The 27,955-nt window shown below is 42.2% G+C and overlaps 4 protein-coding genes across 8 annotated transcripts; all 4 read right to left on the reverse strand.

The window, feature by feature from the left end:
• Nucleotides 1-680: 680 nt before the first annotated feature.
• Nucleotides 681-11,323, reverse strand: LOC128430184 (GRB2-associated-binding protein 1). The gene is made up of 12 exons (XM_053416167.1): nt 10,747-11,323; nt 6,967-7,095; nt 6,538-6,703; nt 5,493-5,685; nt 4,402-5,054; nt 3,433-3,515; nt 3,212-3,321; nt 2,700-2,965; nt 2,392-2,488; nt 1,837-1,966; nt 1,456-1,590; nt 681-1,348 (listed from the first exon to the last, which is right to left on the reverse strand). The coding sequence occupies exons 1-12, from the start codon at nt 10,819-10,821 to the stop codon at nt 1,163-1,165; spliced, it is 2,223 nt and encodes a 740-aa protein (XP_053272142.1). The 5' UTR covers nt 10,822-11,323; the 3' UTR covers nt 681-1,162.
• An 827-nt stretch (nt 11,324-12,150) lies between these two features.
• Nucleotides 12,151-15,698, reverse strand: LOC128429896 (uncharacterized). 2 transcript variants are annotated; one of them, XM_053415758.1, is made up of 4 exons: nt 15,594-15,698; nt 14,100-14,152; nt 13,653-14,015; nt 12,151-13,512 (listed from the first exon to the last, which is right to left on the reverse strand). In XM_053415758.1, exons 2-4 carry the CDS (start codon nt 14,143-14,145, stop codon nt 13,079-13,081), a joined length of 843 nt encoding a protein of 280 aa, XP_053271733.1. In that variant the 5' UTR covers nt 14,146-14,152; nt 15,594-15,698; the 3' UTR covers nt 12,151-13,078. The 2 variants fall into 2 exon arrangements, with proteins under 2 accessions (XP_053271733.1, XP_053271735.1); XM_053415760.1 differs by having other exon boundaries at nt 13,653-14,012; nt 15,594-15,684.
• Nucleotides 15,699-18,269: 2,571 nt separating this feature from the next.
• Nucleotides 18,270-20,672, reverse strand: LOC128429900 (uncharacterized). The gene is made up of 4 exons (XM_053415769.1): nt 20,392-20,672; nt 20,003-20,055; nt 19,556-19,915; nt 18,270-19,415 (listed from the first exon to the last, which is right to left on the reverse strand). The coding sequence occupies exons 2-4, from the start codon at nt 20,046-20,048 to the stop codon at nt 19,075-19,077; spliced, it is 747 nt and encodes a 248-aa protein (XP_053271744.1). The 5' UTR covers nt 20,049-20,055; nt 20,392-20,672; the 3' UTR covers nt 18,270-19,074.
• Nucleotides 20,673-23,783: 3,111 nt separating this feature from the next.
• LOC128429901 (uncharacterized) lies at nt 23,784-26,174 on the reverse strand. 4 transcript variants are annotated; one of them, XM_053415772.1, is made up of 4 exons: nt 25,907-26,174; nt 25,517-25,569; nt 25,070-25,429; nt 23,784-24,929 (listed from the first exon to the last, which is right to left on the reverse strand). In XM_053415772.1, exons 2-4 carry the CDS (start codon nt 25,560-25,562, stop codon nt 24,589-24,591), a joined length of 747 nt encoding a protein of 248 aa, XP_053271747.1. In that variant the 5' UTR covers nt 25,563-25,569; nt 25,907-26,174; the 3' UTR covers nt 23,784-24,588. The 4 variants fall into 4 exon arrangements, with proteins under 4 accessions (XP_053271747.1, XP_053271749.1, XP_053271745.1 ...); XM_053415774.1 differs by having other exon boundaries at nt 25,898-26,174; XM_053415770.1 differs by having other exon boundaries at nt 25,894-26,174.
• Nucleotides 26,175-27,955: the final 1,781 nt, after the last annotated feature.

Below are 27,955 nucleotides of genomic sequence, written 5' to 3' on the forward strand. Positions count from 1 at the left end.
TGTATAGCACCTTTCAAATGCATCTCAAAGAGCTTAACATACAATATAGATAGAAAAGTACAAGTGTGTAGTGACGACAAAATACGACCAGAGTGCAGACAAATTCCAACTTAGGAAAAAATACTGCAACTGAAAACTAATAATTAGGTTCAAGCCTGAATTGGCCACATTATAATTTTGCACTGTCTTTCCTTTACAGCCTCTGTTGCTCAGGGAACAACATACAACCCCAACGAGTCAGGAGAGGTTCTACGTCTCACTTGTTCCACTTGTAATAACAGTAGCAGCAGTAGCAGCATCACTTATCACTAGGAAAGGCAGCAGGAATCATAACAGTGGAAACAGCAGCAGCAGCAGGAATGAAACTCAGACGCTGCAGTCGACTCTGTCCGGTGTTCCAGGCAAGGACCTGGACCGGCTCCAGGATCTGCAGAACTCTGGCAGCACATGAACTCCACCTTAATCCATCGTCACGGGCCTCCTGCATGTTTTCCAAAACCCTCCTCCTCACTGATACATCCTTCCAGGCCCTGATTTACCTCCTCCACCCTGATACCCCGACTGTCTGGGGTAAACATCATCCCTCAGATCCTCCAATGTTTTTCATCAGCTGCTTGGATTCAGAGACTTTGTGTCACATGGAAATCAAGTAAGAATAAAACACACTAGAAGTCCAGAGAGATGGTGTTTTAGGTTTATTCATTCATTAATTTCTTTGTTTTCTGTATCACAGAACAACTGAATGATTCATGAGATTTGATTTGATGAATACAGGGTGTGTGTGTGTGTGTGTGTGTGTGTGTGTGTGTCCCCCGACCACATTTATTATGAATTATTTTCAACACAGTTTAAAACAGCACATCTCTGACTAAAGCTTGGATTCCTGTCAGGAGACTAAAGTAACAGAGTCATTCACAACTGTACTGTGTTTACTGCTGCTGGATTTGTACTGGTGTGATTATTCAAATGTGCAGGATTGGCATCAGTAATAAACATGAGGTCAAAGGTCACAGTGTCCTAATATGAACCTGGAAAAGATTTATGTTGACTAACAATGCATTTAAGCAAACACAGGGTGGTAAGTCGATTTTTTTAAACAAGAATTTCCTCTTGTTTTACGTGGGCACCAGAAGCAGCGTCTCCATAACCTCGACGAGTACTTCTAGCTTTTGTCCTTCTCCGTGGACATCCTCCCATCATGCCACGCTTCCCTGGTGTTCCTCAGGGCCTTGGTTCGTTTGGGGTCCACCACCACATAGTCCACACGCGTGCTCTCCCCCCGTGCACGCTCCTCGCCAGCTCCGGCCGGTTTGTCACCGCTGCCTCCACCTGCTGCTGTGCAACGCTTCTGTTGTGCAGAAAGACACGTTCATAGAACTCAATAACAATAGAGTGGGGAGAGTGAGAGAGAGAGAGAGAGAGAGAGAGAGAGAGAGAGAGAGAGAGGAACGTTACCTGTCTCGATGGTGTTGATCGCCCGGTGTGAAGGTCCAAGTCCAGGTACTCCACCTGTTTGTCACCTCTGGCTCGCCGTAGCAATGGGCTGCTGACTCCGCCCTCTGAAGCTCTGTGCAGCATGAGCCTGAGAGACTACACACACACACACACACACACACACACACACACACACACACAAACAGACACACACACACACATACACAGACACACGCTGAGATTTTAGTAAATCAGAGTCAGAACAGGAGATGAAAATGGAGGAAGATGTAACGGATGAGAAGAAGGATGCATAGAAGGGAGGAGGGAAGGAAGGAAGGAAGGCTGGAAGGAAGGAAGGAAGGAAGGAAGGAAGGAAGGAAGGAAGGAAGGAAGGAATCTCACCGGCTCCCCAGCACTAAAACTGAGGCTGGAGGTCTTCATGGCGACATAGCTGTCATCTTGGTCGTCTGAGTCGGAGGAGGGGGAGGAGCTGTGGGACGAGCTGGGCCTGATGGACTGACGACTGGACGGACTGACACACACACACACACACACACAAAACAAATTAACTTAAAGCAACATAATTGATGAATTATTTGATAATCATCCAACCAATCAAGCGTCTCTTTGTTTATCGTCCAATCTGCGAACATGGAGGAGGCAGGGTTTACCACCACCTGATTAAAGTTAACAAAACACGTTTGTGTTATTTATATTTTGTGTTTTTTCTTCTTCCCTCTCTTTCTACTTTCATCATCCACTTTCATCCCCACATTCACCACTGCTCAGGTCAGGAACAACATGCATTACTCCTGAAAGGCCACATGGGGGTGGCAGAGTGCAGCACGTTCACTCTGCTGGGACTGAGCCTCAGTGATGAATATTAAATATCAAACACACACACACACACAAAACACACACACCCATACACACCCATACACACACACAGCAGCTCACTCTCTTGTGAAGGTTCTGGTGACAGGTGAGCGGACAGGGGGCGGGACTTCCTGCCAGTCCTGCTGCATCGACGAGATGTCCAGAGGAGCTGGTTTCACTGGGAGAGAGAGACAGAGAGAGAGAGAGAGAGAGAGAGAGAGAGAGAGAGAGAGAGACAGAGGAAGAGAGAGAGAGAGAGATACAGCTTCATCAGGTTATACTGCAGCCAACAAGACACTTTGACCTCACTTCTTGTGTCGTCCCACTGAACTCCAACATAACTGAACGCTGGTTATTACCCATGATCCTTTGTGCTGTCGCCCACTCACCTCTGCGTTGTGGTTTCAGGTCGCGGTGGATCGGAGGGGGCACGGCCCTCACCTGTGTTCCTGTGGTCACCGTGTTCCTCCGGAGCGGCGGGGTGAGGGGAGTGGGGGAGTTGCGGAAGCCCATGTGGACGGGTGGGGGCACCTGCCTCCCCAGGGACGCCAGATCCCCTGTGGCGGGCTGAGTGGGAAGGGAGGGGCTCATGGGGATCATGGCGACGTAGTTGCCATCTTGGAGTTGCACGGAGGAGTCAGAGGGAGGAGGCGCCCTGGAGGAGAACGCAGGATTCAGATTCTTCACTCAAACACCAAATACTCTTTGACAACTGCACTCAAATGATGGTCAATCTTAACACTTTTGGGTTTCCAGGATCCTTCAGAGGTTTTAATGCTGTTTCTAAAGGTTCACGAGGGTTCAGATAACTTACAATATCAATGATGAACCAACATTCAACAAAGACAAGTTGTACAGTTGGAGTTGTGCATTAAGAACACACTGGTATGTTCTCACTAACCTCGGGGCCACAGGAGGCTCAGTGGTGGCAGCGCTCATGGAAACATAGTTTTCATCCACATCACCATCTTCAGAGCAAAGACTTCCCAGAGGTACCAAGCCTTTGTTAGTCTGAGAGAGGACATGAACAAACCAAGAGGTTAAAGTCGACTTGTTAATTATCTGGTGCAATTCTCTCGTTGTTGTTATTTTACAGTCAAACTTGAAAATGTTTAAACTTACAAAGTAACTGTTGAAGCTGTCGCTGAACTCGAACATGCTCGCTCGGTCCGACAGCGACTGAGGGATGAAGAAAGACTCGCAACCTGAAACACAGAAGTAGTAGAAAGACTCATTTATACTTATAAATATATATATACATACATACATATTAATATGGTTTGAAGTTGTGGTTGTTGGATGAGCTGTTTTTGAATGGTTAGAAAGAGGAGACGGGCTGTATCTAAATATGTCTCTCCATCCAGGTGCTGCTCATGTGATTGATATAATCCACGATTAGAGTAAGAATCTCCTGATAAAGCTTGTACAGCTTTTACAGACTTATTAAAAAAAAGTGTCTATTGAGCATGAATGAATATGGAGACTGTCGTCACTAATCTGCTCCTTAAGCAGCCGGTCGTCCAACAGGAAACAACACAAGGGACTCGTCTATTTTGGGACAATGTGCGTTCTCACCAGAACCTGAGATTTGTCTGAAAGTCTTTGTGCTGCTGTGGAGCAAAGTCCTCGCATTAAGGAAACTTAAGCCATTTAACGTGTGGTGCAAACAGGCACCGATAGTTTCAGCGCTGACGAGGATATAATCCGTCACTGCTGCAGAGTAAAGCCTGTTCATGACCTCGGCTCTCTAACCCTAACCCTCTGGTTCACGGTGACAATGCTGCCCCCTGCAGGGCGTGGCTGTATTTCCATTCATGTTCATGTAATATGACTGACGGCCGTGTACGTAAACAGTCTTTAATGACTGACAAAGAATCAACCCACCATGACGTCACCCATTGGTCTGTGAGCTCCCGTTTGACAGTTTGGTCAATTGAGACCAGAAGTAACCATATTTGGATGAGCAGGGGGTGGAGCCTGGCTGAGAGCCTGAGGACGGTGCACGCCCACCTGCACCTGCCACATGCACCTACAGAACAGTACCAGCTGTCAATCACACTGTATCCCTGCTAGATGCTGCACCCCACGTACCTGTCTGCGTGCGTCCTGGTATACTGACGGTGTGACTCCTCAGCAGACCTCCACCGCCTCCTTCCACACATCCATCCCTCCCCCCCGACTCTGAGGAGGTTCGGGGGAGCGTTGCAGGTCCCGTGCCCACAGCGCAGCTCTCTCCCTGGGCTGCGATCGGCGAGGGCTTCGGCGGGCGTGGAGGAGGAGTCGGGACGGATGCATGGAGCTCCGTCTGGGTTAAAGAGTCCACACTTGGTGTAGAGGAGGGGCGGCGGGGGGGTCGTGGCTGAGGCGTGGATGCAGGACGGGGGATCTGGTATGAGTGCATGTTGGGATGCACGGTGGAGTGTGTGTCCTCAATGAGAGGGATCGCCACGGGACGCAGGTGGATATCCAGTGAGTGCTTCCTGGGGTGGGGGGAGGGGTGACAGCGGGGTCGGCCTGGTCGCCTCTGGAGGTCAGAGGTCGTGTTGGCGTCCAGTGACTGGCTGAGAGGCCCCGTCATCGAGGCCACTGTCCAAGGTGCCGTCCTGGATGAGGACGGAGGAGGGAGGCCGTTGGGAAGAAGGGATGGCGAGGAGGAGGAAGAAGAGGAGGAGGAGGTGGCAGAGGGAGGAGGGTAGAGGTTGTCGTAGTCGGTTTCGAGAGAGACGGAGGATCCTAAAGGAGGCCTGGAGACACACATACCAAAATGAAAGGATCTAAAGGGACAGTTTCAGTCATTGAAACATGAACATTTGGACCAAATGGGACGAACGGACAACCTGACCTCTTCATGCCTCCAGCCACTGGGAGGCACCGTCACACAGGCAAGAACAAACGCTGCTGAGGAAACGCAACAACTTTTTGCTTTAGCTTCAAAGAGTTCTAGGCGAGTTAAATCTCCGAGCGTCAGCAAATCCCACAGAGATAAACGTCCTTCAGACTCAGAGGAGTAAAATGGGTTTAATCGTTTTCTTCTGTGATCTAGGCTGAGATTAAACCTCTAATCCCGTCCTGTAGATCTAACTCGTCTAAACCTGCGACTGCTGCAGGTTTCATTCATCTGAGCCCACACAGTTCTCCAGATATCCCATGACCCACAAACTGCTTCTCGAGCGTTGCTTCACCTGACGTGACTCTGACAGTGGGACAACCACAGGTAGTTGTCCTCTGTGTGGCCGTCGGGCTCCAGGCATCGTACGCTCACCGGGTCGTAGGGGGGGGGGACCGAACCTGCTGCCGCGGAGCTGCCAGCCATGCCACTGGACGGGGTCATCGCGGTGACGGTGGGGGGGCCGGACACAGGAGGTCTCTCTGGAACTGAACCAAAATGACACCTCAGATAACGATAACTGCTAGCAGCCATTACAAAAGCTCAACGGTCTTTGTCTCCCTGCAGGGCATTGTGGGTAATGGTGTTTTTCATTATTGCGGCATTTCATAAACAGTTTATATTACTGGTACAACATGTCCACAATGTCCAGCTGACCCGGGGGCAGTCGAAGTTGCATTGTGGGTAATGTAGGCAAGTAAGGATATATGCTGACTTCTCATTGGGTCATTTATGAGCAAATTCCATATAAACTTCTCAGTCTTTTTGCATTAACAGCCCCCACATTTTGGAATTCTCGGCTAACTTGCTAAGTTGTTAGCCTCTGTAGCTTCTAGTAGCGCTAATATTAAGATCAATGTTGCTGTTGCAGATATGGTGTCGTAACCACAAGCTCAAGACGACAGTGATTCTCTCCCTGCTCACATTATTAGGAACACCTTTACAATGTAATACAATCCAATACAACAGCTCTACCACATATTGCAGCTTCTCAAGCCTATGCTCTGGTTGTAGTTTGTATCAGTGCACGTGTTTTTGTAATTTATCAGATGAAGATATTCAGTTCAAAAGTTCAAATGGCTGTACACAGAGAAGCTGTAGCACAAAATACCATATTTCCTGATATATTTGAATTATTTTTCCAGCTACACATCTGAGGCGTGGAGACACACACACTCAATCCTGAAGACGTTTGTTGTCCATATTTCTCTCTGCATGTTCTCGCTCCTCCGTCCTCCCACAAGCTTTCACACTGACTCAGCCACAACCCACACGAACGACCAAATAACAAGAAGGGATCGTTTTATTCCGTTCATCTGTCGGGATTGATTCTGTCGTACCGTCTTCAGTCGGGTTGAAGCCACAGATCAGGCAGATGGAGGACACCCAGCGGTTCATGTCCTCCTCAGACTCGGCCACCAGGTACCAGGTTCTCTCCTCCGTCCTCAGGTCGAACACGAAGCTGTTCTCCAGCTCCTTCTTCGTGAACGACAAGCCGGCATCCACCTGAAGGAGAAGAACCAGACAAAACAGGCGGGTCTGAAACACAGAGCTGTGTAAACATGCATCCGTCCATTTTCTGGACTCGGCCTTGGCCCCAAACGTGACCCTTAAAGAATCAACTACAGACGGTGGATGTTCATTCATTCTTTCAGGTCATCACTGAATCACTGATCTAACACAGGGCGGTTTGACCTTCACTCGTTTATTTTCTGTCCTCTCTTTCGAGCTTTGTGTGTCCGACACTCGTGTGTGTGCGTCTGCGGTACCTGTTCACACAGGTTCAGGTTGATGGTCCTGATTGGTCGACGGGACTGTTGGTTCTTGTAGTACTGTAAAACGTCCGGTTCTCCGCTCAGTCGGCCGCTTCGCAGGACGAACCATCGCTTCTTCCACGCCTGAGAAACACAGGAGGAAAGACGGCTTTTATTTTGTTTTAATGACAATTCAAACCCCTTAAATAATTCTTGGATGTTACATAAACATAAGATTCACTAAATATTGACAGATTAGTGTTTTTACTGGAAGAAAAAAGAGAAAACCAGACTTGGGAAGACTCAAACTTCAACTCACTTGTGCCTCCTACAGGTTAAAATCCTCATTACACACAACCTAAACTTTCCCATCTTGAGTTGCCACCAGCACTAATGGATCAATAGGTCACTGACTATTATTATAAGTTATTGATATTAAATCAGTTTGATCACGTTTTAATTTTCATGCAGTTCACTCTTCTATCGCTCTCTCTCTCTCTCTCTCTCTCTCTCTCATTCTCAAGCAAACTTTGGTGTCTCTCTCTCATGTCAGAGGTTTAACACTCCAGTGCACATGAATGTTAACTAAACATCACATATACACACACACACATACACACACAAACAGACACACACACTTGCTAAATGTTTGACACTGCTCTGGTTCATGCCATCATGCGCTGAGCATTATGGGTAGGGTCCATCCCCCATGAGCAATCCCAGCGATGACACCCCATATTTCAGAGATGACTCACTACCCATGTGTGTGTGTGAGAGTGTGAGAGAATGTGAGTGTGTGTAAAAAGACACATCATGATTATTTAAATGGGGAAACAGAGCATGAAGATGGATTTTAATTTAATAAAAGCATGTGCGCACACACACACAGACACACTTACACATAGTTGTGTTTAACTGTTTAAAGGAAGAAGATAATTAACTAAGACTTGATAAACATTGTGTGTGTTTGTGCGTGTGTGTGTGTTTGTGTGTGTGTACACAGTGATTAAACAGGGCAGCACACATTTCGCTCCAAACACAGACAGGAAGAGGAAGTAGCTGAACAGGAAATGCCGGTTAGCGACGACAGTGGATGTTTATTCTCCGACGCTCTGTTTGATGATGTGTCGTCTTCAGGCGGCTGCACAAACACGAGCAGTGCGACCGCAGCGTCCACAAAAATATACCTTTCCTCCATCTGTCCTTTGTCTTCACGTTGCAATGGCAGTTAATCGAAAGGTTAGCGGTGGCTGTAAATCCACCACTTGAAAGTAAGCGTCTAGTGGTCAGGAGAGGAACTGCGTCCTCGGTTATTGCTGTTTCATGTTTAAAGTTTAATCTCTAACTTGACAGTTCAAGGTCACATTTTGAGAACTAACAGTTTCCTTTAAACCCTTCTCTGATCTCTTCTTCGCCTTTTCTCTCTCCTTTCCTCTTACGTTTTGTTTCTTCCTTTGACCTCTGACCCCAAACAGGAAGAGGGCACAATAGATCTATAAAAAACACTTCCTCCATCCTGCCTAAGAACCAAAATTAACAAAACCCTCTTTTTTCAGTTCCTTATTTACCGACACGTGACTTCATGACACTTTCGGTTTCTGCGTATTAGCCTCCTCCTTCATTTTCACATCATCGTTCTTATCACACTGAGGTTGAAGATTGATCATCAAAATATTTTCCTGTAAATCCAAAGACTCTTTGTCCTTAAACTGTGTTTGACCTGATGTGTGTGGTGTGTGCTGTTGTGCTGAAGGTTTAATTCACCTCATCATTCTGCTTGGTTCTCTTCCAGTGTGTGTGTGTGTTTGTGTGTGTGTGTGTGTGTGTGTGTGTGTGTGTGTGGGGGTGTGTTTCCAAACCTTCTAAATCTTTGGGGAGGCCTGATCTTCCAAACAGGCCCAGCTGAGAGCGATTAGTTTATTACATAATTCGGGGGAACACACACACACACACACGCACACACACACACACAAACACACACACACACACACGCACACACACACACACACGCATGCAGGGAGTGTATGATGAGGTACACTCTTTGAACTTTGGCCCAGAACTTAACATGAACATATGAACACACACAATCCTCTGCCGTTACAAGACTGCGGTCTGTGTGTGTGTGTGTGTGTGTGTGTGTGTGTGTGTGTGTGTGTGTGTGTGTGCACAGTGGGTTGTATATCATGATGACTAAATGTTTACACACTCTGAACAAAGGGTTCAACAGTTTGTATCTTCTTCTTCTTCACCTGCTGAAAAACACAGGCCTTCATTTTTAACTGCTATGTCCGACACCAGGGATTATGGGTATTGTAGTCCTGTTAATTAAAACATTTAAAGTTCTGTTTCAGCCCTGATTGGTCTGAAGTTCAAAATCTGGAAAAAACATCAAATTGTCCTTGAGCAAGGCAGCAAAACCCAAACTCCTTCGTCACACTGTGGTAGAATATACAAATGTATTCCCTCTTCACTTTCTTTAGATGTACACAGGAGGAGAGTTGATAGAAAGAAAGAAAGAAAAAAAGAGAGAAGGAGAGAGAGAGAGAGAGAGAGAGAGAGAGAGAGAGAGAGAGAGAGAAACATTAACTGGTGAAAATATGGAGAGGAGTGATGTGATTAGTTCAACTCACTGGCAAGGCATGTCAGATATGCAGAGTGAGTGTGTGTGTGTGTGGTGTGTGTGTGTGTGGGTGTGTGTGTGTGTGTGTGTGTGCCTATAATTCTTCTTTACTGGAAAGTAAGCTTTGCTGCCGATGGACAAACAACCATATCTCTCTCTCTGTCTGTCTGTCTGTCTATCTATCTATCTATCTATCTATCTATCTATCTATCTATCTATCTATCTATCTATCTATCTATCTATCTATCTGTCTGTCTATCTATCTATCTATCTATCTATCTGTCTGTCTGTGGTATTTGCTGTTGATACTCTCTAAATTATACTTCAAAAATTCCTTAATTAGTCAAATAAAACAACATGAATCTGAGAAATATTTGAATTTAATCAATTTCTTGAGATTAAAATCATAGCGACAAACAGCCGTGTGCTGCAGAGAGAGTTGTTGCTTTATGATTATGACTCTGTAGTTTCAGGACATGAGTCAGTGTGTAAACAGACACACAACCGAGAGATCATCATCAACCTGAATTAATAAACTAGAACACCTGTCTGTAGAGTTTATACCTCCATCAAGGTCCCCATGTGAAACCACTTTAATGTTATGTAGATCTGGATCTGCACAATCATCCACAAAGTCATAAATATCAGTCCTCTAATTTTAGTTAAAAAAAAAACTTCCGAAATATGAAATGTCCGATCTCACAATTGCAAAGAAATTGATATATATCCTACATCCAGCGCCCGATCTGCACTAAAACGTAATGACTTCTTTTCTGATCAATATCGCATTTATCCATCAAGTTTCGTAGAAATCGATCGAGCAGTTTTGGAGAAATCTTGGTTATAAACAAACAAACACAGACGGAAACATAACATCCTCAGCAGAGGTCACCACATCGCAGAGCTTCAGTGAAGAATCTCTAATCTGCGTTCGTTCCTTTGAGCAAGTCACAAAGAAAATGCGATTAAATGAGGGTTTTTTTATGTTGTACGAACGTTTGTACGAAACATTGTAAAAGCGTAGGATAAAAGACACAAAGTCACAAAGAAACAAACCAAAACAAACTATACAAACGTGTGATCAAAAGAGAACAAAACTGTTTCACACAAACATTTGTACGAAAGTTTGTCCGAACATTTTTACAAACATACAATAAGAAAAATGAGGTACTCACGTAGCGCCGTAACTTTTTCTCCGGTGGCGATTTTCGCAGCCAGCCTTCACACACCACGTCCCCGGCTCCGCTCATCGTCACCGCGACAAGGCTCGAACGCAAAGCTTCCGATTCGATCAATTAACTGACGCAGCTGATCAATCGTCCAATCCGGTAATCCCTTAGTCCGACTCAACCAATCAGATCAGTCACTCAGCGACTGGAAGAGTTCTCAAGACTCTTGAAGGTGGAAAACTGATCAGATCAAACTTCTTATCCGATTTGAAATCGTTTGATCTGGTTTCAGAAGGAGGCTCGCGACCCTGTCGACCAATCAGCTGTCACCTCAGTCGACCTTCTGACTCCTGAGGCCTCGGATCAATCAGTCTATTGGTTGATGAGGTGAAGCTCTTCTGGGGTCGATCACCAGGCGAGAGGGAGCTGCTCCTCCGTCGACGGCTGAGTGACCGACACCTCCTTCTCAGAGGGTTTCTACTTCCCAGCAGCCACTCTTCCCTCCCTCTCTCCCTCTCTCCTTCTCTCTGGTCGTGCAACAACCAAACACAATGGCTGAGTTTGGACATTCCTTCTCTCCTCTCCTCCCACTTCTCCCTCCTCCTCCTCCTCCCGACAGGAAACTCCCCCTGTGGATAGAGAGAGAGTTTTCTCCTGCTGAGGAAGACAAACTGTTCCACACAACAATCATGTGTTTACTTCAGAATAAACTGATCTGAAGAGGTGGTGGTGCCGAGTTTGTTTACACTGGAAAAAGGAAAGTGACTTGAACAGCAAAGGTTCAGCTTCATTCAAGGAACATTTAAAGAGTATTTTACATTATTCTGAAGGCAAAGGCACAATCATGTACAAGTACTTTAAAAGGCGTGTATCATTGTGTTAATCATGCAAAATATAGGCTATATAATATTCCTACCTCCACCAAGGTTCCTTGTGGTTCTACATCAGGTACAGATCAGATATTTAGATATTCAACCTCAGTCTGAACAGAGATGTGACCTGAATCTGATTCAATGTGACGCTACATCAACTGTCGTGAGTCTGGGTTCCAAAAGCTCATCAAGAGGAAAATGAAACAGTAAACACTCAAATCGGTGGCCTCCATGTTTATTACAGACTTCTTCTGCTTAAAAATAAAAGTATCCTGTATCTGCCTTTTAGTCCAGACTGTTGGTCCTTGCAGGATGAGGACAGAGGAGAAGATATATCAAGTTGATTGAATCTGATCTCATTCACTGAGCCGGGACATAGAACTAACATCAATTTGGAGGCAAATGCTGACATCTAGTGGACACTTTTAGGAATAGTTTTGTTTTTTTTCCCCATCTGGAAAATAATATATATTTTAAATAACTTATCAAACAAAGGAAATATTTCATCTCCAGGCTCAAAAATAGCAAGGAAAGTCACTTTTGGCAAATATAACTTTATTTGACATGAATGGCTTCAGTGCATTGAATTTTGAACATATACATTTTTGTCCTGGAAATACAAGCAGGTTACAAACCTACATATACACTCTGTTAAGTGTTGTTACATTCCAGGGTTTGTATTCTTAATATTCACAAAATGTAAAAAGTAGCTCAGCTCATGTATTTACATTATATTTAATTTACCTGAAGCTTTTATCAAAAGCTACTCACAATAAGTGCATCGACCCTGAGGGAACAACAAGAATAAAGAAAGTACAATTTTCTTCAGGAAAGCCAAACTACAAAGTGCTATAAGAGAGTGTCATTTAAATGCTACATCATATTTTTGTGTCACTAAAGTTTCATTTTTTTCAGTTTTACACAGATTTATTTGCAATATATAAGTAATTTAAAAAAGGGAAATATTCCCAGGTAATGCTTATTGGTCAATAGCTGTGAACACTAAGAATAACTCTGAATGAACAAAGAGTTGAGATTATGTGTTTTATTTGACCTGTTTGAAAGAAAGTGTAAAGAGATGTAGAAATATATTTGTGTATTTGGATATTTGTATTGGTAAGATAAAATGTGTATGAATAAAACAACAAAATGCAGCAACATGGTAAAAAAAAGGAAATGATTGTTTTGCATTTTTGTGAATAAATTCTACTGAGCGAAGCTGCACTGGACAGAAGCTCTAGCCGTCTCATTCTTTCTCCTGTTTGTACAGGAAGTCTTATCTGCTTATGGAATCTAACACTAACGTAAATGTTCTTAGAATTCTGTCAAATGTTTGTCTGTTCAGATATTAGATCAACCACCAGTGCTTTTGTAGATTTGTTTGCAAATCACCAAAACACATGATGATCTAAATGTTTTTTTTAATCTTCGAGAGAGAAGAAAAAACATCGGCCTCATTGAAAATATCAAAAATATTGTATATAGTAAGAGTTGTCATTTGGTGACCTTCTGTAGCTGCTGATGCTGTCAGGCCTCCTTTCTGAATTTGATTGACAGAAGCCATAGAAGATGAGGACACAGGGAGCTGACAGAGCTGCAAACACTGAAAATATTATTGATCCTCCCAACAACAATCCTAACACTGCAGCATCTGGTGCAGTCGCTGTTGCTGCTGTTATTGAATATACTATTACTATCACTACTACTGCTGCTATCACTACTATTACTCTTATCACTACATTAGCTACTTTCCTTCCTGCTGCTGCTGCTGCTGCTGCCGTCCCTACTATCAGGATAACTGTGAACATTATTCCTGCACCAAGTAAGATGTAGAACCTTTCCTGATCCTGTGGCTCTGGGTTCACAGTTGGAGTCGTACGTTGTTCCTGAGCAACAGAGGCTGTAAAGGAAAGAAAGTGCAAAATTAAAATGTGGCCAATTCAGACTTGAACCTAATTATCTGTTTTCAGTTGCAGTATATTTTCCTGTGCTCATGAATGTCAATCTTAACAAATACTGAACTCCACTGAATCCACTTACCAGTAACATTGAGCCAGCATTGATCTGCACTCAGGTCAGATTCTGTCCTCACTACACACTTGTACCGGCCTGAGTCTTCAGTCCTGAGTCTGGACACATGAAGTCTGAGTCGTCCTTCTCTGAGGACGTCTCTGTCACACTGGACTCGTCCTGAAAACTGTTCATCTTGAAGCTCCGGGACTTCAACACCTTGATGTAGATGATACACGATAGAGACTCTGAGGTCTGTTATCAGTTTACACAAGATCATAAGTAGGTTAGGAGATTTGTCACTTCTGGTTGTGAACATCCATTCCAGAGTGATGTTGTCGTCCTCCTCTGCCTGATAGTGGGTCTGTGTCACTTTCACAAAAGAAGTTCCTGCTGAGGAGACAATGAGGGAAAGTGAGGACCTGAACTTTCTGATTATTTTAGTTTATGGACGATGAAGTGAAGGTGAGAACTTACCACAGACACAGGAGATCATGGTGATGAGCAGCAGGATCAGGATCATCTTCTCTCTGTGAGAGGACACAGAGGTGAAGACTCATAAACTCATGAGCTCAGTTAACCAACCAACCAATATACAAACTGTGGTATCATGTGAAATACAGGGTAGGGAACCTTCTGTATAGAACACAGGGGACAAGGGAGAGGGGAATAAATGGCAGAGTCCTGATTAACAGTTTATTAGTGAAACAGTAAAAACGAAATTGTACCTCGCTTCGTGGCTCCGAGAAAGTTTTTTTTTTAAGTTGTTTTTAATATGTAATTGTATTAATTTACCATTTATTTAACATGTCTAATGATCAGACCTCAATCTGAGTTTTCACATCACTTCAGTAAAGAGTATGTGAGTTAAACTTCTCCACAGACTCGGTCGTGTTCAGTGAGGGGGGTTAGCCTGTTAGCTAGTTCAGTAAAGTTGGAAAGATTTTCACAGATTCGGACTTCCCACGATCAAGTCCGAACAAGTCAGAAAGAAAAGGATCAGACGGTGAAACGAGTGAAACGAGTGCGCAGGGACCATCCACAAAGTGCAACACCAAAACAAGATATTACAAAACTTTTCAATAACTATTACAGTGTATTCTCCTTAATATCATGTCCCAGGTCCAGGGTTATCCGCTGAGTATGTCACAGTGTTTAATTTAGAAAAAATATATTATGCATAAGGTCGGGTCACATCATCAACTACAGTTATTGAATATTTTTAATAAAACATATTTCCCCAAATTATACAAAACCACATTTTCCCAAACTAAGTAGTGCTGCATAGCCAGCAGGAGACCCTGGACCTGTGACATGATTTTGGTGATAATATATAGTAGGCTATTACAGTGAGGTTATTGAACATTTTTGTAATATCTTTTTCGTTGTTGCACTTTGTAGACGGTCCCTGCGCACTCGTTTCAAGGGCAGGCAGCAGTCTATGAGCTGAAGCGAGCTAACCGTGACTTCACCTGTCATCAAGTGATAATTATTCATAATTTCAAACCTCTATATAATTTAAACGAGTGACTCACAGGTTTCACGAAGGAAGAACTTAGTGATTGAGACTAAAACAGTTTTTTGAACCAGGCTGTAACTTAAAGCTACAATTTGCTGTTGAGGGGAAGTTCCTGTCTATGGGGCATGTCTGCAGGGACACGGCGCACACACGTGACAGAAGTACAAAAGAAAGATATAGGCGCGGCTGTGGCTGAGGGGTAGAACGGTCGTCCTCCAATCTGAAGGTCGGCAGTTTGATCACCAGTCTTCCCCATCTGCATGCCGAAGTGTCCTTGGGCAAGATGCTGAACCCTTGCCCCTCATAGAACAAAGTGCTGCTAACATATGCACTGTATGAGTGTGTGAGTGGATGAATGTAAAACTGTACTGTAAAGAGCTTTGAGTGGTCATCAAGACTAGAAAAGTGCTACATAGAGAAATACATCAAATAAAGTGCAATCTGCTACAAACCCCGTTCATCAGCGTAGTAAGTGTTCGTCTCGCTGTCTCATCATGCGCTGTGTGTGTTTGCAGCGGTAGAGCTCAGTTGTGGAAGATGCTGATGCTGAAGGGTTGACCAATGAGAAGTGCATGTTGAGGCCGCGCCCACAGAGTCACGAGTTTAGAGTTGGAGACTTGCCAAGTAATGGGGTGAACCGTGCCAGTGCTCAACGTGGAAGTAGCTTAGTGACAATTTCAGGAGACACATCGAATGCCGCAGCAGTTATTGTAAAGCAGGAAATATTGTACGTGATAATGTAATACCATCTTTGCAACAACCACAAATCAAACATAATCTCCGCTCAGAACAGAACTTACATTTTCAACAGCATTGCTTGTTCTGTGGACAACCAACTGAAATAGATAATAAAAATAAGCAGAGAGAGGAAATTGATATCTACCCAGTAAGAACAGGAAACTTCCAGTTTAGGGATTGTGCAGGTTTGCCCCTTAAGGAACGATGAATGGTCTGATACAGTTTTGGGGAGAATATCATCTGTCCATGACCTTCATGCAGCCGATGCAATGTACCACAACATATTCAACACTAACTTTCGAAGTATGAAGAATATTCCGAGTCAATTCTCTGCAAACTCTGGCAACAAACCCAAAAAATTCAAAGTCGGAAGACCTGAAGATTATGAGAGAACAACAGCATTCCTAAAGGTGGCAAACTTTTTAGAAGAAGACGATGCTGAACAAATAACTATTCAAGACCTTCTGGTTAAGATGACAGAGTACTTGAAAGACACAGATTGTGAACCATATTGTTCAAAGTGGATAAAATCTAAATAAAGGAACACTTTGGAGATAGAGTAATAATCGACTGGCCTGGAAAATCAATGTGTGGTCACAACTCAATTCTTCGTGATTTTCACAAGCAACCAAAATCTAAGAAGACGAGAAGATGAATATAATTAAAACCACTGCAAAGTTAATCTGAAGTGATGTCACAATCATGGAAGCCCTAAACGATTCTTACCCAGACTCAAGTGACATTGCAGCTGCTGCAAGCTATGTTCCAGTCACTACAAGTTCTACTGCGGAATATGTTTGCTGGTAAAAACATTGATACAAAGATTGCATCAATCAGACCGTCCATCATGCAAGCAATAAGACCAAGGACGATGATTGCACCTCTTCAGCTTGGCCTAGGGGTTCAGATGCATCACCATTTTGCGTCACGCTTTTTGGTAAACACACTCCATGAGCATGGTTTTGCCTGTTCCTATGCAGATGTGATGAAGTATGAACAGTGTGCAGCAGTGGCACAAGGGACTGAGATCCCTGGATTCACAGAAGAGCATCATATACAATATGTTGCAGACAACGTCGACCACAATGTGGCACCCATTGATGGTACTGGGAGGTTCCATGGATTGGGTATATTAGCTTGCATTACACCCTGAATGCAACAAAACAAACCTGTTCCAAAGATCCAAGTGACTGCTGCAGATATTGCTGCAGTTGGTCGCACAAACATTCAGTACTTTAAGATTCCTCCTATGTATGAACCTATTGTGTATCAGCTACTATATTGGAGACTTATCCTCAGACGTGATAAAACAACAGAAAAACCACATAACTTGCCTCCATGCTGCTCGTGTGGTGTCATCCAAGTTCGTAAGCCCTGACGATCAAATTCGACTCAAAACAAAGTTGTTACACCGAGTTTTAATCCTAAAAGTTCAACACAAGTGGTGACTGACTTCACCTGGAAGACACCAGAGGACATTTAGGATAAAACAAAGTGTAGACGACACCGTTTCCAATTTTTGGGTGAACTATCCCTTTAAAGCATGACACACTTGTCCCTCATGTAACAAACTGTTTCTTCTAATACGTGTTGAAAAGATCTTTATTTTGTTGATGTGTTCAGTTACATGCAGCATCTTTTGCACTAAGTGACTCTTACTGAGTTTTGTAAGTATCTTTCCTCTGTTAACTGTTAGTTTGACTCTTGTTGAGGGTTAAGAGCAGAGTAAGTCACACCTCGTTAAGCCCTATGAGCCGAACTGTGATCTTTGAATATGGGCCATACAAATACAACTTGTTTGTTCAGATAAACATTATAAAATCTAAATTTAATTAAGTATATTAATGATCTTGTCTATGTATCCAAACTGTTAAAGTGTATTCTGTTTGTGAATGACACTATTTTATTTTATTCAGGGAAAGATTTAACACACCTCCTTGAAAAGGTTGAAAAAGAATTGTTCAAAATGAAATAATGGTTTGATATAAATAAATGATCAATGGATCTTGAGAAAACGATTTTGAAGGGGGGCGACTCCGCCCCTGAACCCACAATCACATCTGAGGCCTCCATGTTTATTACAGACTTCTTCTGCTTAAAGATAAAACTACCCTGTATCTGCCTTTTAGTCCAGAGTGTTGGTTCTTGCAGGATGAGGACAGAGGAGGAGAGTTCTCAAGTTGATTGAATCTGATCTCATTCACTGAGGCTGCTCATACAACTAACATCAATTTGGAGGCAAATGCTGACATCTAGTGGACACTTTTAACTATTACAATAGTTTGAGTTTTTTTCCCAGCTGGAAAATAATACATATTTAATAACTGACCAAACAATGGAAATATTTTATCTGCAGGCTCACATTTAAATATCATAGCAAGGAAAGTCAGTTTTGGTCAAAATACATTTATTTGACATGAATATATACAACATACATATACAATCTATTAAATGTTGTTAAAGTCCAGGGTTTGTATTCTTAATATTCACAAAATGTAAAAAGTAGCTCAGCTCATATATTCACATTACGTTTCATTTAGCTAATGCTTTTATCAAAAGCTACTCACAATAAGTGCATCAACCCTGAGGGAACAAACCCAGAACAACAAGAATCAAGAAAGTAACATTTTCTTCAAGAAAGCCAAACTACAAAGTGCTATAAGTAAGTGCCATTTAAATACTTCATCATTTTTTTGTGGAACTAAAGTGTCAGTGTTACAGAGATTTATTTGCAATATATATGATTAAAAAAAAGGAAACTTTTCGCAGGTAATGTTTATTAGTCAATAGCTGTGAACACAAAGATTAACTCTGAATGAATAGAGAAGTTGAGATTGTGTGTTTTATTTTACCTGAAGTGTAAAGAGAGATGTAGAGATATATTTTGAATAAAGAATCAGACACTGGACAGAAGCTCCTGCCGTCTGTCTCATTCCTTCTCTTGTTTGTAAGTTTTATCTGCTTATAGAATCTCAACCTGAGACACTGACGTATATATGTCCTTAGAATTCTGTCAAATGTTTGTCTGTTCAGATATTAGATCAACCACCAGTGCTTCTGTAGATTTGTTTGCGAATCACCAAAACACATGATGATCTAAATGTTTTATTAATCTGCGAGAGAGAATAAAAAACATCGGCCTCATTGAAATTATCAAAAACATGATATTTAATCAGAGAGCTTATGTAGCTGCTGCTATCGCTCCTGTGAGCAAGTGCTTAAATAGGGAGTTAACAGAGCTAAAAACACTGCTAATAATGTAAATCCTCCAAACAACCATTCTAATACGTTCGCTTCTGGTGCAGTCTCTGTTTCTACTGCTATTGAATATACTATTACTATCACTACTACTGCTGCTATCACTACTATTACTGTTATCACTACTTTAGCTACTTTCCTTCCTGCTGCTGCTGCTGTCCCTACTAATATGATTCCTGCTGTCAATACTAGTGCACCAATGAAGACGTAGAACCTTTCCTGACGCAGTGGCTCTGGGTTCACAGTTGGAGTCGTATGTTGTTCCTGAGCAACAGAGGCTGTAAAGGAAAGAAAGTGCAAAATTAAAATGTGGCCAATTCAGGCTTGAACCTAATTATCTGTTTTCAGTTGCCGTATATTTTCCTGTGCTCATGAATGACAATCTTATCAAATACTGAACTCTAGTGAATCCACTTACCAGTAACATTGAGCCAGCATTGATCTGCACTCAGGTCAGATCCTGTCCTCACTACACACTTGTACCGGCCTGAGTCTTCAGTCCTGAGTCTGGACACATGAAGTCTGAGTCGTCCTTCTCTGAGGACGTCTCTGTCCCACTGGACTCGTCCTGAAAACTGTTCATCCTGAGACTCCGGGACTTCAACACCGTTATGTAGTCGATACAGGACAGAGACTCTGAGGTCTGTTATTAGGTTACAGATGATAAAGAGTAAGTTTGGGGATTTGTCACTTCTGGTTGTGAACATCCATTCCAGAGTGATGTTGTCGTTCTCCTCTGCCTGATAGTGGGTCTGTTTCACTTTCAAAAAAGAAGTTCCTGTTGAGGAGACAAAGAGGGAAAGTGAGGACCTGAACTTTCTGATTATTTTAGTTTATGGAGGATGAAGTGAGGGTGAGAACTTACCACAGACACAGGAGATCATGGTGATGAGCAGCAGGATCAGGATCATCTTCTCTCTGTGAGAGGACACAGAGGTGAAGACTCATAAACTCATGAGCTCAGTTAACCAACCAACCAATATACAAACTGTGGTATAATGTGAAATACAGGAGTAGCAAAACCTTCTCTATAGAACACAGGGGACAAGGGAGAGGGGAATAAAAGGCAGAGTCCTGGTTTGGTTAGCGAAACAGTACACACACACACACACACACACACACACACACACACACACACACACACACACACACACACACACACACACACACACAAACACAACAGGTGGACAGAAGTACAATGAGAGTGTGTACAAAGACAATGAGAAATACATCCAATAAAGTGCACTCTGCTACCAACTCCGTTCACCAGCGTTGAAGTTGTTGGTCCCTCTGTCTCAGTCGGAGCTTTGTCTGTCTGCAGCACCGCGTCTTCAGTTGTGGAAGCTGCAACAATAAGGGCTGAAGAGCATCTGAGCCATGAGACCAATGAGAAGTTGAGAAGCATCATGTTGAGCTCTGTGAGTGTGGCTCACAAGAAAGTTGTCTCTCTCATTCTAACACCGACTTTGCTCGCTGGTAGTCACAGTAAATGAACAGCCTTCATTTCCGTGACCTCGAATACACTCTGGCACAAGTTAAGGAAACACGAGGTATGTTTGGCACGCCCCTTACAAACAATGTAAGGGTGTGTTTGAAAACTCACATGAGTGAAACAGACTGAACAGGTTATCATAGTATATGTATTTTTACTATGTTCATCAGACTGGAAGTCATTGCAATGAAATGCATGAAACAAGACGTCCAGACATGTCATTCTATTGCGACGGCGCGGTTTCAACGAGAAGGATAAAGAACAATTCTTGTTTTTATTTAAACAAATATGTCTCCCTAAAAGTTATGTGTGAACAGGACGGAAACTGTAAGTGAGGACCTGAACTTTCTGATTATTTTAGTTTATGGACGATGAAGTGAAGGTGAGAACTTACCACAGACACAGGAGATCATGGTGATGAGCAGCAGGATCAGGATCATCTTCTCTCTGTGAGAGGACACAGAGGTGAAGACTCATAAACTCATGAGCTCAGTTAACCAACCAACCAATATACAAACTGTGGTATCATGTGTGTTTGCAGCGGTAGAGCTCAGTTGTGGAAGATGCTGATGCTGAAGGGTTGACCAATGAGAAGTGCATGTTGAGGCCGCGCCCACAGAGTCACGAGTTTAGAGTTGGAGACTTGCCAAGTAATGGGGTGAACCGTGCCAGTGCTCAACGTGGAAGTAGCTTAGTGACAATTTCAGGAGACACATCGAATGCCGCAGCAGTTATTGTAAAGCAGGAAATATTGTACGTGATAATGTAATACCATCTTTGCAACAACCACAAATCAAACATAATCTCCGCTCAGAACAGAACTTACATTTTCAACAGCATTGCTTGTTCTGTGGACAACCAACTGAAATAGATAATAAAAATAAGCAGAGAGAGGAAATTGATATCTACCCAGTAAGAACAGGAAACTTCCAGTTTAGGGATTGTGCAGGTTTGCCCCTTAAGGAACGATGAATGGTCTGATACAGTTTTGGGGAGAATATCATCTGTCCATGACCTTCATGCAGCCGATGCAATGTACCACAACATATTCAACACTAACTTTCGAAGTATGAAGAATATTCCGAGTCAATTCTCTGCAAACTCTGGCAACAAACCCAAAAAATTCAAAGTCGGAAGACCTGAAGATTATGAGAGAACAACAGCATTCCTAAAGGTGGCAAACTTTTTAGAAGAAGACGATGCTGAACAAATAACTATTCAAGACCTTCTGGTTAAGATGACAGAGTACTTGAAAGACACAGATTGTGAACCATATTGTTCAAAGTGGATAAAATCTAAATAAAGGAACACTTTGGAGATAGAGTAATAATCGACTGGCCTGGAAAATCAATGTGTGGTCACAACTCAATTCTTCGTGATTTTCACAAGCAACCAAAATCTAAGAAGACGAGAAGATGAATATAATTAAAACCACTGCAAAGTTAATCTGAAGTGATGTCACAATCATGGAAGCCCTAAACGATTCTTACCCAGACTCAAGTGACATTGCAGCTGCTGCAAGCTATGTTCCAGTCACTACAAGTTCTACTGCGGAATATGTTTGCTGGTAAAAACATTGATACAAAGATTGCATCAATCAGACCGTCCATCATGCAAGCAATAAGACCAAGGACGATGATTGCACCTCTTCAGCTTGGCCTAGGGGTTCAGATGCATCACCATTTTGCGTCACGCTTTTTGGTAAACACACTCCATGAGCATGGTTTTGCCTGTTCCTATGCAGATGTGATGAAGTATGAACAGTGTGCAGCAGTGGCACAAGGGACTGAGATCCCTGGATTCACAGAAGAGCATCATATACAATATGTTGCAGACAACGTCGACCACAATGTGGCACCCATTGATGGTACTGGGAGGTTCCATGGATTGGGTATATTAGCTTGCATTACACCCTGAATGCAACAAAACAAACCTGTTCCAAAGATCCAAGTGACTGCTGCAGATATTGCTGCAGTTGGTCGCACAAACATTCAGTACTTTAAGATTCCTCCTATGTATGAACCTATTGTGTATCAGCTACTATATTGGAGACTTATCCTCAGACGTGATAAAACAACAGAAAAACCACATAACTTGCCTCCATGCTGCTCGTGTGGTGTCATCCAAGTTCGTAAGCCCTGACGATCAAATTCGACTCAAAACAAAGTTGTTACACCGAGTTTTAATCCTAAAAGTTCAACACAAGTGGTGACTGACTTCACCTGGAAGACACCAGAGGACATTTAGGATAAAACAAAGTGTAGACGACACCGTTTCCAATTTTTGGGTGAACTATCCCTTTAAAGCATGACACACTTGTCCCTCATGTAACAAACTGTTTCTTCTAATACGTGTTGAAAAGATCTTTATTTTGTTGATGTGTTCAGTTACATGCAGCATCTTTTGCACTAAGTGACTCTTACTGAGTTTTGTAAGTATCTTTCCTCTGTTAACTGTTAGTTTGACTCTTGTTGAGGGTTAAGAGCAGAGTAAGTCACACCTCGTTAAGCCCTATGAGCCGAACTGTGATCTTTGAATATGGGCCATACAAATACAACTTGTTTGTTCAGATAAACATTATAAAATCTAAATTTAATTAAGTATATTAATGATCTTGTCTATGTATCCAAACTGTTAAAGTGTATTCTGTTTGTGAATGACACTATTTTATTTTATTCAGGGAAAGATTTAACACACCTCCTTGAAAAGGTTGAAAAAGAATTGTTCAAAATGAAATAATGGTTTGATATAAATAAATGATCAATGGATCTTGAGAAAACGATTTTGAAGGGGGGCGACTCCGCCCCTGAACCCACAATCACATCTGAGGCCTCCATGTTTATTACAGACTTCTTCTGCTTAAAGATAAAACTACCCTGTATCTGCCTTTTAGTCCAGAGTGTTGGTTCTTGCAGGATGAGGACAGAGGAGGAGAGTTCTCAAGTTGATTGAATCTGATCTCATTCACTGAGGCTGCTCATACAACTAACATCAATTTGGAGGCAAATGCTGACATCTAGTGGACACTTTTAACTATTACAATAGTTTGAGTTTTTTTCCCAGCTGGAAAATAATACATATTTAATAACTGACCAAACAATGGAAATATTTTATCTGCAGGCTCACATTTAAATATCATAGCAAGGAAAGTCAGTTTTGGTCAAAATACATTTATTTGACATGAATATATACAACATACATATACAATCTATTAAATGTTGTTAAAGTCCAGGGTTTGTATTCTTAATATTCACAAAATGTAAAAAGTAGCTCAGCTCATATATTCACATTACGTTTCATTTAGCTAATGCTTTTATCAAAAGCTACTCACAATAAGTGCATCAACCCTGAGGGAACAAACCCAGAACAACAAGAATCAAGAAAGTAACATTTTCTTCAAGAAAGCCAAACTACAAAGTGCTATAAGTAAGTGCCATTTAAATACTTCATCATTTTTTTGTGGAACTAAAGTGTCAGTGTTACAGAGATTTATTTGCAATATATATGATTAAAAAAAAGGAAACTTTTCGCAGGTAATGTTTATTAGTCAATAGCTGTGAACACAAAGATTAACTCTGAATGAATAGAGAAGTTGAGATTGTGTGTTTTATTTTACCTGAAGTGTAAAGAGAGATGTAGAGATATATTTTGAATAAAGAATCAGACACTGGACAGAAGCTCCTGCCGTCTGTCTCATTCCTTCTCTTGTTTGTAAGTTTTATCTGCTTATAGAATCTCAACCTGAGACACTGACGTATATATGTCCTTAGAATTCTGTCAAATGTTTGTCTGTTCAGATATTAGATCAACCACCAGTGCTTCTGTAGATTTGTTTGCGAATCACCAAAACACATGATGATCTAAATGTTTTATTAATCTGCGAGAGAGAATAAAAAACATCGGCCTCATTGAAATTATCAAAAACATGATATTTAATCAGAGAGCTTATGTAGCTGCTGCTATCGCTCCTGTGAGCAAGTGCTTAAATAGGGAGTTAACAGAGCTAAAAACACTGCTAATAATGTAAATCCTCCAAACAACCATTCTAATACGTTCGCTTCTGGTGCAGTCTCTGTTTCTACTGCTATTGAATATACTATTACTATCACTACTACTGCTGCTATCACTACTATTACTGTTATCACTACTTTAGCTACTTTCCTTCCTGCTGCTGCTGCTGTCCCTACTAATATGATTCCTGCTGTCAATACTAGTGCACCAATGAAGACGTAGAACCTTTCCTGACGCAGTGGCTCTGGGTTCACAGTTGGAGTCGTATGTTGTTCCTGAGCAACAGAGGCTGTAAAGGAAAGAAAGTGCAAAATTAAAATGTGGCCAATTCAGGCTTGAACCTAATTATCTGTTTTCAGTTGCCGTATATTTTCCTGTGCTCATGAATGACAATCTTATCAAATACTGAACTCTAGTGAATCCACTTACCAGTAACATTGAGCCAGCATTGATCTGCACTCAGGTCAGATCCTGTCCTCACTACACACTTGTACCGGCCTGAGTCTTCAGTCCTGAGTCTGGACACATGAAGTCTGAGTCGTCCTTCTCTGAGGACGTCTCTGTCCCACTGGACTCGTCCTGAAAACTGTTCATCCTGAGACTCCGGGACTTCAACACCGTTATGTAGTCGATACAGGACAGAGACTCTGAGGTCTGTTATTAGGTTACAGATGATAAAGAGTAAGTTTGGGGATTTGTCACTTCTGGTTGTGAACATCCATTCCAGAGTGATGTTGTCGTTCTCCTCTGCCTGATAGTGGGTCTGTTTCACTTTCAAAAAAGAAGTTCCTGTTGAGGAGACAAAGAGGGAAAGTGAGGACCTGAACTTTCTGATTATTTTAGTTTATGGAGGATGAAGTGAAGGTGAGAACTTACCACAGACACAGGAGATCATGGTGATGAGCAGCAGGATCAGGATCATCTTCTCTCTGTGAGAGGACACAGAGGTGAAGACTCATAAACTCATGAGCTCAGTTAACCAACCAACCAATATACAAACTGTGGTATAATGTGAAATACAGGAGTAGCAAAACCTTCTCTATAGAACACAGGGGACAAGGGAGAGGGGAATAAAAGGCAGAGTCCTGGTTTGGTTAGCGAAACAGTACACACACACACACACACACACACACACACACACACACACACACACACACACACACACACACACAAACAAAACAGGTGGACAGAAGTACAATGAGAGTGTGTACAAAGACAATGAGAAATACATCCAATAAAGTGCACTCTGCTACCAACTCCGTTCACCAGCGTTGAAGTTGTTGGTCCCTCTGTCTCAGTCGGAGCTTTGTCTGTCTGCAGCACCGCGTCTTCAGTTGTGGAAGCTGCAACAATAAGGGCTGAAGAGCATCTGAGCCATGAGACCAATGAGAAGTTGAGAAGCATCATGTTGAGCTCTGTGAGTGTGGCTCACAAGAAAGTTGTCTCTCTCATTCTAACACCGACTTTGCTCGCTGGTAGTCACAGTAAATGAACAGCCTTCATTTCCGTGACCTCGAATACACTCTGGCACAAGTTAAGGAAACACGAGGTATGTTTGGCACGCCCCTTACAAACAATGTAAGGGTGTGTTTGAAAACTCACATGAGTGAAACAGACTGAACAGGTTATCATAGTATATGTATTTTTACTATGTTCATCAGACTGGAAGTCATTGCAATGAAATGCATGAAACAAGACGTCCAGACATGTCATTCTATTGCGACGGCGCGGTTTCAACTAGAAGGATAAAGAACAATTCTTGTTTTTATTTAAACAAATATGTCTCCCTAAAAGTTATGTGTGAACAGGACGGAAACTGTAGAAGTTAAAAAGAACAAACCCAGTAACAGAATTCTGCTTTAGGAAAACTCTGAACTCCAAAGAGATGAAACACAAACAACAGTTCCACTTCTATCATAGCATTTTTCTCTTCTCTTACTTTACAGTCTTCTCCTCTCTATTTAACTCTTTTAATGTCCTTTTAAATGCTTCTGTTTGTATATGAGCTTATGTTGCTTTTACAGTTTCTCATGGTGTCTTTTTTATTTTATGTAACAGCACTTTGAAATGACTTGTTATTGAAATGTGACCTGTGATAAATCTGCCAGGATTCACCTGAGCAAACATGAGGAACAGATGAGCAGAACAGGAAAAACCACTTTCTTCATCCAATGAAATTAATTGGTTTTCCAAACTTGCCACAACCGGTTTCTAAACATCTGAATCAAATGAGTCTTAGGTGGAAGTCTGAATCTCTGTGTCCTATCACAGAGGCAGGATCAGGGGCGGTTCTGGCTAATTGGAGGCCCTGGGCAAAGAACAATTTTGAGGCCCCCCCCCAAAAAAAAAATCTATTTTGACTATGTGCGTGTGTATGTGTGTGTGTGAGAGAGAGAAAGTGATTAAATAAGTGTGTGTGAAATGGAGACTTGTCTGTGTGAGTGTGTGTGAGAAAGGGAGACATGTGAGTGAGTGAGTTAGTGTTTGTGTCATACTAACCCAGGGGTAGTCAACCTTTACTATCGAAAGAGACATTTTGCCCCCTCTTCCCCCAAATTAAATCTGCCTGGAGCCAAACAAATATTTGATAACACAGGTTATAAAGTTATATATATAGTTATACAATATATATAAAAACTATAGTTTGTTGCATTTATTGAATTATAGAACGACAATAAAAAAACTGTTTAACTGGTATTTTAACCTGTTATAAAAAAGGAAAACACCAAACTCTTATGAAGAGGAGAACATAATACATGTGTAGGCCTACTTTGAATTAAATGAAACACAGAACTCTGCTTTTTTTGCTCATCTCCAGCTTGGTACTTTTCAGCAGATGCTGTGTGCTCGCTCTGGAAATGTCTTTCAACATGACATTTCTTATTGTTTGCTAATTCCTCGCCACATATCAAGCATACAGGTGTATGACAATGTATGGTGAATTGTCATACACCTGCATCGTTGCATCGTTGGCAGTGAAAGCAAATTAATCTGTCCACGCAGAATTAAACTCTCTATTTACCTCATCTTCCATCCAGTCTGCATCTGAGAGCTCTGGGCTGTCCTTGCCTTTCTTTTCACAAAACTCTTGAATCTCTGCTCTCAGGTCCCATACTGTTTTAAGCACTTTGTCCAGACTGAGCCATCTGACAGCTGTGTGGGGGCCTATGTCCCCATGTTCAGTCTCATGCTCCTCCAAGAGTGCAACAAACTGTCTGTGATTCAGCTCCTGCCCTGATAAAGTTAACTAATTTAGTTACAACATCAGTAATGATTCATTTTTAGCACTGACTTACAAAACACCTCCTGATGTTA

This window comes from Pleuronectes platessa, chromosome 23, assembly GCF_947347685.1.
Source record: "Pleuronectes platessa chromosome 23, fPlePla1.1, whole genome shotgun sequence".
Taxonomy (NCBI): Eukaryota; Metazoa; Chordata; class Actinopteri; order Pleuronectiformes; family Pleuronectidae; genus Pleuronectes; species Pleuronectes platessa.